Source organism: Octodon degus, unplaced genomic scaffold (genome assembly GCF_000260255.1).
Source record: "Octodon degus isolate 3935 unplaced genomic scaffold, OctDeg1.0 scaffold00219, whole genome shotgun sequence".
NCBI lineage: Eukaryota > Metazoa > Chordata > Mammalia > Rodentia > Octodontidae > Octodon > Octodon degus.
This window is the reverse complement of record NW_004524795.1, coordinates 619,823-631,664: the sequence shown is the minus strand read 5'-3', so window position 1 is coordinate 631,664 and position 11,842 is coordinate 619,823. Positions and strand designations below refer to the sequence as shown.

The window sequence follows — 11,842 nt, the reverse complement described above, 5'->3', positions numbered from 1 at the left end:
TGACTGACCTTATCAGATACAAAAGTTACATTTCTTGTTATATAGGTCTTGCTTTATCTTGGTCTTAACCATCCAGCAGAAAAGTATAAAAACGAGGTATATAAAGTAAAGACCTATTAATACGATGAGCTGTAAAAGGCTCTAGTCAACAACTTCTGCAGATAACCCTCTACTATTGTGGACTGCTGGACTGTGTTAGATTGTTTTGATGAATTCAAGCACCTATAGCATTTAGATGCCAGTAGAATTCCTGCCTCTGACAGGACTAAATAAAAAAAGGGGGTACAAAGGAAGGACCATTTTGTATTTGTACATACAGAATAGTTAGGATAGATATACAGCTACTTTGGCTTAATTCAATGAGAAGAAAGATTTGTAGTAATAGTGTTTGGACAGGATATCCTGTCTGCTTCTTGTACTGTGGATAACCATTGAGAAAATAACAATGTGCAATGTATTAATTATTGAAAATGTCCTATTAATCAGCTTTGAAACTATCTCATTGATATTTGTTTCTCAATAAAAGAAAAGGAAAAAAAAAAAAAAGAAAGACCAAAGAGAAGTGGGAGGAAAAGGTTAGTATCTGGAACATATCATTGAGAAGCATGGTTTTCCTTCTGTTTTGTTGTTTTGTTTTGTTTTGTTGTTTTGTTTTGAGGCAGGATTTCCATGTAGTGCAGGCTGGCCTAGAACTTGCCATCCTCCTGCCTCAGCCTCCCCAGAGCTAGGATTACAGTCATGTGTCACCACCCCCAGCTGGAAAAATGTGTTTTTAACTTCACAAAGAATTAAAGAGGGAAGAACGGGCCCCTCAGTATTGGGTAGGTTGCCTCTAAGCCTTCTCAGAGACAGGAAATGGTCCTCTTGCTTGAAAAGCTAAAGCCTCAAAGGTAAAAAGAGACAGAATCACCTTCCCATCCCCACTTCTTTCCTGACTTCAATCTTATTACAGTTTCTCTGCAGGTTTTTACATTTCCTAGAGTTTCCAATTGCCTCTTCTTTTCCTGACCTCATGGAATTTGCTTTTCTAAGTCCTCAGAAAAAGGCAACAAGAATAAATACTCCAAAATGTCCCGTTCTTATTGCAAACACCACCTGTGTGTGGCCACCAAGGGCCATGCCTAGCCTTTCCCGACCATGCAGTCAGGTCAATGCTCACGACCTTTGCACTCCGTGTGGTGCAGGCACAGCTGTGGTACTCAAGCAGACACCTAGCCGGCCACCCCAGCTGCCTGCTCGGGGACAGTGGAGTCTCTATACCTTCAAGGTAAAGTGCAGGGGGCTCCTGACCCAGGATGCTTGCAACTCTCCAAGACAGTCCCACGTTTAGGTTTAGAACCTGTAGACACCATAGCTCTATGTAGGCGGCTTGGAAACTTTCTCTCTTTTCTGAAGTTGTCATCTGAGTACCCTGTAGTTTTGCTTACACAGTTGTATATAAGGACCTCACCAGGTGGCAGATGTCAAGGAATCAGGCTTACTCAGGGAATTTGCATGCAAAAAATCCAAGTGCTAAGTTCAAGGGGCTTTTCTTCAACAGGTCTGGAGCAGAGCGTAAACACCTGCATTTCAAAAAATAGTTTTAATACTTCATATAGGTAAGAGATCAACTCATCTTGAAAGTCTTATTTAAAAACCCAAGAGCCCCTGTCACCTCGTTCACTATAAATTACCCCCACCCTCCACAGGAAACCATGTTTAACTTAACTGTTTGTTATGATATTTCCAAAAATACACTGATACTTCTATATCCATTTTAGACATTATTTATTGGCTTCCGCTTATAATAAATAGTATTTAAATTTCTCACACTCTCAACATCCTGCATATCCTCGGCTATCTTCCCAATAAAGTGATATTGTTGGTCTATATAAATCAACACATCAAGTATTCACTTTTTTTATGAGCAGAATATATTTTTTGAGAGAAAGAAAGCTCCTGTCCAAGAGAGGGACAGGAGGAGGGCCCGAGTGGGTAGTTCCCCCAAGTATTCACTTTTACTACATAATTTTTTTTGTTTTGTTCTGGAAACAGACACCTCTCATCAACTGACAAAATCATAAAAACACCTTAGTAGATACCTTGGTTCATCCCTCTAATAAACATGTTAGATATTTATAACATGGCCCCTGGTGGTGGCCTAGTCTTCCCTATTCAAGCATCTCCATCTTCCATGAAATGGGTGGTCTTTTTCATCATTCTACCTCATAGAGATGATAACTTCGAGGGCCACAGGAAGTTATTTGCCTCTTTGAAGCATTTTCCAAGAGTAAAGATGGCATGAATCAGACCCTCTATGCAGATGATGCCGTGGAGGGTGTCAAAGAGAATGAACAGAAGGTTTCGGCTATGCCAGCAACCCTTAAGAAAAAGTGAAGACAGTTCTCAGAGCTGAAGGTAAAGCACCTGACAAAGAAGTTTGCCCAAAAGATGGCTTAAAAGGCAATGAGGAAGCCCATGTATGAAAAAGCCAGGCACCATCACAAGGAGTGTAGACAGATGCACAGAACTGAGATTCGAAAGCCTACAATGGTGGGAAAAGCTAGCAACTCCTACGTCTCTGCAGAATCCAAACTGGCACTTGTCACCTGGATCAGAGGCATCAGGGGTGTGAGCCCAAAGGACTGCAAGGTGTTGCAGCTTCTTTGCCTTTGCCATAAATATTCATTTGACTACACAAATACTGCTCATTATCAAGGATGGTATGATGATTGTGTTCATTATTTTGTACAGCTTTTGGCTTTTGCCTTGTCTTTTACCATCCTTGTAGCATTGCTGCATTCATTCTGCTCAACTCTACCTGGAGGTACCAATATTTCTAACATGGCCCCTGGTGGTGATGACGACATGACCATGACAGACCCGTGTCCCAGGGTGGATAAAGGTCTCTAAAAGAGGGGATTCAGGGCCGACCAAATAGCTCAGTAGATTAAAGTCCCTGAAAGCAGATGCAGGGATCAGGGGTTCGATCCCTGGCCCGCTGTGCTGGTCCCGCCCCTGGGGCGCACTGAGACAGTGATAGACTGGGCATGGTGGCTTGGGAGGCTGTAAACAGGAGAATCACTATAGTTCCTATCTAATAGTGAGAACCTGAACACCCTGTAGACCCTTTCCTAAAATACAGAAAAAGTGAAAATAAAACATAAAAGAGGGGATTCGGCACAGCATGCAGCAAATTCACCCACAACCCTCCGTGTGAGGCACAGCACTGGGCGAATGGAGGAGTGATAAGGTGACAGTGCCACAGTGCTGCCAGTTAATGATGCCACAGGAGGACTAGAGGGAAGGATGAAGCTAAGACACAAATAAAATAATGGGGAATATGCTAATGACTGTTAGAAAAATCAACTGTGGCGGGCAATGGACAGGAGGCAGAGGTTATTTCCATCTCTGAGCATGGGGATGTTCTCCTAAAGGAGACAACCACTGAGTTAGGGCCTTAAGACTGTGATTGCAGTGAATGGAGCTCAGAGGAGTGAATGTTAGAGGCAGACAGAAGTGAGAGAGCCCAGACCTGAGGCTTGGAGACAGAAGGAGACAGAGACAGAGACAGACACTGCACCGGTGGTATCTTCACCAGAAAACACGATGAGGAAAGGAGAAGTCTTGCCACAGAAGAACGTGACTCACACAAGTGTGCATACGTGCTTCTACGTCACCTGAGGTAGTTTTTCCTCCCATGAAACATAAGGTCACTGTCACCCCAGTGGAAGGACCTAAACAGGAAACATCCCCTAGAGAAAGTTTAATTGGAGAAGACAGACATTGAGATTACTATTTATAATATCAAGAGAGAAGAGCCCTCAATCTGAACTTGAGGGCACTTAGAAAATTCGACAGGATTAGAAAATTTGACTTCCTTGGAAAGCAGTGGACTGGGAAGAAAACTCTTCACTGGCTGGACTAGAGGGAAGGATAAAGCTGAGAATTTGGGAGGACCGGAAGTATCTGTCAGTGGGCCACCTGCATGTCCCATAGTGTGTGCCTACTGTCATCACAGGAATGCTAGCCAAAAGGAAAGTGTAAACGGTCCCTGAGACTTCTGATAGCAAGTTGTTATGCAGTGTGTGTGTGTGTGTGTGTGTGTGTGTGAGAGAGAGAGAGAGAGAGAGAGAGAGAGAGAGAGAGAGAGAAACAGACAGACAGACAGACAGACAGACAGACAGAGACAGGGGATTGAACCCGCGCCTTGTCAGGCAGGTGCTTGGATAGCCGAGCTATCCCCCGGCCTTAAATTTTTATATATAGAGACATCCTTAAGATGCTCTTTGTAAACCAATAAAAAGAATAGTTTTGTTAGACAAATTTGGACACTATCGCATTACTACATTTCCTCACAAAGTCACCACGCTCACTCACATATCGAAAGCTCTGAGTAGTCCCGAGACAAGGACACTTGTGCTATGTAATATATCCCAGTGTGTCCCCCTACTTAATGACTGTGCAAGAAATTTATAGATTTATATAATAAGGACTTATATAATAACATGTATTAAAGGTTAATTCATGTTATGTGAGATTGGTGTTCAGTGGAGTAGACTTGGGAAAAAGCTAGCCCAGAACAGCAGTTAGTTTACAGGTAGGAAAACCAAGTTCCTGCGACGCAAGAGCCCACTGAAGACCCTGCAGCTAGGAACCAGTGACATGGGCGCAGAACTCAGTGAGTGCACTCTGTCCTGTTAGCATACAGTGCAGCAAATTTATTGGAGGGCAGAAATGCCAATAAATTTCAATGAATAATTTTGTGCCCGTTAATCTAAAAACCCTCTGCTCACATTTTGCACGGTCTTTAGTTCTAAGGTCATCAAGATCTCTAATATTGTCATCACTTTATTAAAAAGGAATAGGCTATCCTCCTCAGAACATCTCCCCCAATGAAGAGAAGCATTATCGCTTCCTTGTGTTAAAGAATGCCCTAACACAAGAAGTTCTGAGTTAAATTTTTACCTTATAGACCATAAATTAATACCAGCCACACTAAAGGATAAATAGAAAGCTGTATTTCAGAAATTACAGGACTGGAAGCATAGTTCAGTGGTAGAGCATGCATGAGGCCCTGCATTTGAACTTTAGCAGTGCAAGAAAAAAAAGGAAAACACTACATACTCAAAACCCTTTAAGAAGTAGAAGTGACAGTAGATGAACCAGCTGGGATTGACAATGACCTTGACACTTCACACCTGGATAAAGAGGTGACCTCTTCTTTGGCTCAGCTTTGCAGTCGCTTACTCTTGGTAGGCCACTGAAGTCAGATCTTCTGATTTTTTTTTAAAGAGACAGATATTTGGATTTTGGAGTTCAATTTCCCCAACTTTAAAATCTCTTTAGAACATGGTATGAGCCCAATCATGTATTTTTGCACCAGAGCATACAAACTGGGAGCCCCCATCTCACCCCATCCCCCTTGGAGAATAGGCCACACAAACATCTGTTTAGTCTGACTTATCACAAAGGTCTGTAAGATTGGGGCACAAGAAAGAAAAGAGGTAAGCAGGAAATAAATGGGAAGGAGCCTAAACAGTGCGATAGAGAGGGGCGTGGAGGCCAAATGGGCTCAGTTGTTGGCAGACAAGACCTCTGTCTATGAAAGGCACTTCTGGCCCTAAACAAGTCCTGGAAAGAGATGTCTGGTTGCCCCAGCACCCTCTGCTCTGCTACCCCATGGGACTCCTTGGGTATTTCCTTCAGAATGAGCTCCTTCTCCCTAAATGTTGACTCTCCCAGGAATCCCTTACCTGAAATGCTAGTTCCAGCACCTCCAATAGCTCTTTTCTTTCTTCCCAAAGCCTAGAATGTCTTAAAAAAAAAAAAAAAAAAAAAATTTTCCACCTCTCCTCCCACATTCTGAAAGATTTGAAAAGTTGTGGTTAGGGCAAGTTTGGGGTGCTCATTTTCTTAGCCAAGTCCATTTATCAAAAAATGTGACATTTAGACTCAGTATTGTTCTGCTAAGCTCCAACAATCCAAGGAGAGAAGGACGTGAGTGGCCCACGAGGGGTGCATGAGTTACCTGGAGGTGGATGAGTAGACAGGCATGGCAGAGGAAAGTGCCGAGGACTTGGATACCACACCGCTGGGCTGGCCTGCTGTGCCACTTGACTGCCATGGCACTGCCAAGATATGTGACACCCGCCTCTCTGGCTTTGTGGGATTTATAAAGATTTTTCCTTTTAATCCTGCTAGCTTTATTCAAAATGAACATCATTTCTGAGGATTCATGTTAATCAAGGGGTCACTATGGTCTGACTCTTTGGTTCCACACTAATCTCGTCCTCCTAAGCTACTGGAAACTCTCTTAATCTGCTTGGCTGGCCACCACTCTCTCCCTGCTGCCTGAGCCTGGCTCTGATCCTGGCTTATTTATTCTGTTGGGAAAGGTACCTCTGTCCTGAAGACTAGAGGTCTTTACTCCTTGTTATAGTTTGGACATGATCTGAATGCACCCTGCAAAGCTTTGTGGGCTGGAAGCTTGGTCTCCAGTGTGGGGGTATTGGGGTGGCTGAAGTGGTGGCGCCTGGAGAATGATTAGGACTTTGGGGAGCCACCCTTAGAGTGAATTAATGTAGTTCTTATAGGACCCTAGTTAGTCTGCAAGAGTGCAGGTTCTTGCAAAAAGAGCAAATCTAAGGGCTGGGGAGATGGCTCAGTAGAATAAGTGCTTGCCTGGCAAGCGCAAGGGCCTGAGTTCAATCCCTGGTTCCAAAAAAAAAAAAAAAAAGAGCAAATCTGTCTCTTGAGCCCCAGTGCTTCCTGTCTGGCCATGTGGCTCCTCTCTCCCCCTTGCTTGTACTCATACTCTGATACCATCCACCATGCCATTCCAACAGCTAGAATTCCCGCACAGGAGCTGAGCAGAAGCCAGCACCACACTCTTGAATTGTGAGCTAAACAAGTCTTTTTTGCTTTAGGGAATACACAGCCTAGTGTATTTTATTCTGGCAAAAGAGAAGAGACTAGTATACCCCTTCACACAGTAGGTAGAGATAGTGGGTGGTGATATAGAAAAAGGTCCTGAGTCTCAGGTAGGAAAACTTCACTTCAATTCCTGTCTCTACCAACTTGGTTGAACCTGATCTCCAAATGTGTACTATAGAAATACTTGTACTTGCCTTTATCAGTAACTAAACACACAAAAATAGGTCCTGCTCATACCTTATACATGCATACATACACATACACCTAATATGTGCATACACACACACACACACACACACACACACACACACCCTCAACTCCTTTTTTTTCACAGTCAAGAATTACGCTGGGATGTAAGACACTGGGCCACTTATAAAAACTAAGACTCTCAGTAAACAGGCATATTTCTGTGTCAGCTCTAGTTCACAAAAAATCACAAATTTTGATACTTTCTCCTTAACTATCTTTAATCAGAAACAATCTAGAGATTCATATCATAATGAAGACTGTCTCGTGAGCTAAGAGCCCTTAGTCTAAGGCTCTCAGTATCAGCCCTGGCGGGCTAGGATATGCTGCAATAACAACTGGCCCCTCAGCTGCCAGTCGCTTAAGCCAACACACTTATTTCTAGCTCCTTTTATATGTTCTTTTCATTTTATCAAAGGACGTCCTCATTGTAGCTGTAAAGGAGCCTGGGCTGACGGAGACATCACCTTGACATGTGCTTCTGCAGTTATAGAGGCAAGGGAATGGGAGCCAGGCAAGCAATGCATTGGCTCTTAAAGCTTCTGACCAACGGTAACCCACCTGGGTTATTTTGTTCCCAGTTCATGGACTAATGGTCACATGGCCAAGCCTGCCATGGCAAGGCAAAAACCTCACGGTAGAAGGGCAAGGCAGAAAATACTGCTCACTTCAAGGTAGTTAGAAAGCAGAGAAGGTTAGAAAGATCCAGAAAGAGAGAAAATAGCTAGGGCCAAGAGTGTATCCATGTAGGCCACTCCCACGTTGACCTAATTCCTCTAACCAAGCTCTACTTTCTTATAGCACCTTCAGCCACAAAGTCAGTAAGGGCTCACCCACAGGGCTAGCTGGCGCATGGTCAAGTCACCTTCCAAAATCTCACCTCTGACCACGAGGGACTTTGGGGGCACATTTTCATCCAAACCATCTCAAAGAACTCAGTGAGGCAGATGTATCACGCTCCACAGAGGAGGAAGCACAGGTCTACGAGCTCTAATGTAGTCTCCCACAGTCCCCTTTCCTTATTCAAAATGAACTATGATGCAGTTAAGAAGCTGGAAACAACACTTTCTCCCCTAACGTCAAACTCTACTTATGGCTGCATTGTCTGTATCTCTTAGGTGAGCAATGTAGGAGTTTCCAGAGTATAATACCAGCTGAGGAACAAGGTAAATACTTTACTCTTATTTTTTTTTATTTTATTTTATTGTTTATTGGGGGAAAGATGAGACAGTTATTTGCATTTTCCTATGAAGTCAAGATCAAAAGCCAGAACCCCAGGCCCTCTTGATGTCCCTGATAACCCTGATGTGTCGGCAAATGTAAAAACCCACTTTGCATGGAGAGGGAAGCCCAATTGCTATGCCGTAAATACTCCCATCATAGCCAATTTCCTACTTGCTATGCCGTAAATACTCCCATCATAGCCAATTTCCTACTTGCTATGCCGTAAATACTCCCATCATAGCCAATTTCCTACTTGCTATGCTGTAAATACTCCCATCATAGCCAATTTTGAGCTATCGCAGGAGGTGAAGGAGAAATAGGAAAAGTCTGTGTCTCTGTCAATCACTTTCACATAACTGAGACACCATATCCGATACCTGTAACTTAAAGGAGAAGTTCATTGTGTTTTATGATTGTAGCCCTTAGTCAGTCAGCTCCACGGTGGATGTCATGGCGGAAGGGCTTGGGCTAGGAAAACTGTGCCCATCACAGGAGCTGGGAAACAGAGCGTGAGAGGAGGAGCCAGGGACGGAGATGCACCCTTCTAGGTCACATCCGCTGATGTGCCCCTTCCCAAGCAGGCCCCGCTTCCTAATGTCATATTTAGCTACAATGTTCCCACGCTTATGAGTGTATGAGACTTTGGAGGGAGACATTCAGCTAGGACCCATCACAGAGCAACTCTAAGATAACACTGTTTGTAGCTTTGTATCACTTTCTCTGCTGTGTATCACTCATTAAAGTTGTAGTTGTCTTTTTAGTACCTGTTTTCCCAGCTGGAACAGAGATTTTGTGAAAGCAGAAACTAGACCATATTTGTTCTATTCATTGCTGTATCCCTCTCCTAACTTGACTCATAGTATGGCTTTTATAAATATAAGTTTCCCTCCCCATCCCCTTTACCCATCCTACTCCACGTCCAGTGTAGCTCCTGATAGCCAGAGGCAGGATCCCATCAGAGAATGAACAAGCAGCCTGCACAGAGAAAGCAAGGGTTCTGGAGCTTCTAAATGGGACTCTCAACTCTCAGGTTCTTCTGCCTTCATCTTCAAGCTCGTGTATCTCCTTAAAAAGACAGAGACAATATTTTTCTGATGGCATCAAAACAACATATATCCTTTTGAGCTGCAGGAGTGGAGATCCCTAGTCTCTCACTGCTTCACATTAGAATTTTGTTTAGTTTTTTTTTTTTCCATCCTAACTATGAGCAATCCTTCCAAACATCTTCAGGCCTTTGGAGCCCCTTTTGTTTGCCAGCCTTCCAAGATGCAACAGAACATTGCATCTTATGATTTTTCACTCCAAGACATTAGCTTTTCATGATTTGCTGTACAAGTCACTATGGCTCGATATGGTCTGAGTGTGTCTGCCAGGAGTTCATGTGTTGGAATTTTGGTCCCCTGAAAGTACCTTTAAGAGGTGCTGAATGCTGGAATGTGTTAAGGCCATTGAGGTCCTACACTCAGAGGGATCAGTGTAGTTCTCAAGTGACTCTGGGTTAGTTCTTGTGAGAATTCTTATAGAGGAGCAAGCCCGCCCTCCTCTCCGTCTCTCTCTGGCTTCCTGTAACACCATGCATCCCTTCTTCTCATGCATGAGGCATCATGATGCCACCCACCATGATGCAGCTCATCCAAGGATGACTTCACAAGAATCAGAGGTATGCTGTTTGGACATTCAGCATCCAAAATTGTGAGCTAAATCAGCCCTTCTTCCTTATAAACTACTCAGCTGTGGTACTTTGTGACAGTAACAGCAAATGAACAAACATAGAAGTAATCTGAACCAAAGGATTAAATCTTTCAGTACTCCTGAATGCAGAATGCCCAACCCTTCCTTCCTTCGGCAGGTGTGCTGTGGCTCTCCATTGGGGCTGAAGTCCTGGACATCTTTCTGATGCTGACAAGTACCATCCTCCTGAGCTCTAGAGTGAGTTGTCACAGACCTGAGCTCAACCGGCTCAAGGTGGATGCCTCGGTAGCCATCCTTATGGTGCTCGCAGGTACTTCCCAGAAGCATTGCTAGAGCATGCAGATCTGCCACTGCCTGCCCCACAGGGAGCACAGTGCTTCGGGCCGCTGTACCCCCCTGGCAAAGACTAGGCTGGCTTTCTCCCATCAATGGCTGGTTCATCTGGACAACATGCCCCAGAAAGTCAGAGAATGAACGCCACTGGGGGGGAGCAACGTTGCTTTAGGGGGCAGATGAAAAGAAAGCGGACAGGCATAGAAGGAGAGGAAAGTTCATCAGTACAGCTCTGTCCTACCCAGGGAAGTGGGTGTGCTGCCTCTGCGGGCAGAAGTCTCCTCGCTTAGTGCAGTGGCTTCAGCTTGAATCTTGGGGGAAGCCTGCCAGGCTCTGATCACTCCTACTTAATGTTGTGCGGCCCTGGGATAGTTACTTAACTTCTCTAAATTGCCTATCAGAACATGGCAGGCGCACACACACACACACACACACACACACACACACACACCAATTCTCCTAAATAGTGCTTAGTCCTTTTTCTATCTGGCTGTGCAGTTTCAACTGCAGGAACAAGGTGTCAGGTGAAACGGTTAAGGATGTGTAGGTACAGATACACCATAAGCACTTTACGGAAGCTGGAGAACTGACATCCACTCGTGTGAGGGAGAGGAGCTCCTCCACTGTGCTGTTCACTCTTAACTGTGGCTCACAGAGCTTTCCTTGTGCAGGGCTCCTAGGCATGGTGGCTCACATGATGTACACAACTGTTTTTCAAATCACTGTGAACCTTGGGCCAGAAGATTGGAAGCCTCAGACCTGGGACTACGGCTGGTCATACTGGTAAGTCGCTTGGTCATGGCGCTCAAACCCCGGTGGACCAGCAGAGATGCACACAGGTTTTCATAGGACACCTGGCATTGGTCATGGTGCCGACACCTGCTACACTTGTGACTTTGGGTGAGTTCTGTCACTTTCTGTAGCCCAGCTGCCTCATCTGTAAAGTGAGGACACCTTCCCCAAATGTTTTATAGAGATTTAGAAAGGCTGTGTTTATAAAACGTTTAGCACATGTTAAAGTCCTCAAGACATGGAGACACCATTGTCTCATAGCATTAGCCTACTGAATTTTTTGCCACATGTTGTGGGAGCACAGTCTCCGGCAGGCCTCCAAGAAAGGATCCAATGAGAGGACACTTATATTATTGCTTGTATATCCAGAAATGCATTTATTCAATGCTTTGCATCTGACCATTTGTTAGAGTGTGGAATTCTTTGTTGAAAATCAGTGTCCTAACCTGTACTGTAACAACATGTAACTCAGTTGTGCTCCAAATTTTCTGATCAAGAAGATTATGGAGCCTCAGAGGAATGTGTTTGATGGTGTAATGTGAGCCTGGGGAGAGTCACATGGAGAGAAAAAGCTTTCTCAAGCTTTCACAGAGAGCAAATTGGTCAAGCAATGGCCGTGACTCATCCTCATGTCAGACAC

The 11,842-nt window shown here is 44.3% G+C and overlaps 1 protein-coding gene across 1 annotated transcript in view; it reads left to right on the top strand.

The window, feature by feature from the left end:
• Gsg1l2 (GSG1 like 2) overlaps positions 1–11,842 on the top strand; it is a 17,729-nt gene that overhangs the window by 1,917 nt on the left and 3,970 nt on the right. The window contains exons 2-4 of the mRNA XM_023705420.1: positions 8,280–8,327; positions 10,235–10,387; positions 11,082–11,193. Coding sequence (XP_023561188.1) covers positions 8,280–8,327; positions 10,235–10,387; positions 11,082–11,193 — 313 coding nt within the window. The remainder of the gene's footprint in view (positions 1–8,279; positions 8,328–10,234; positions 10,388–11,081; positions 11,194–11,842) is intronic.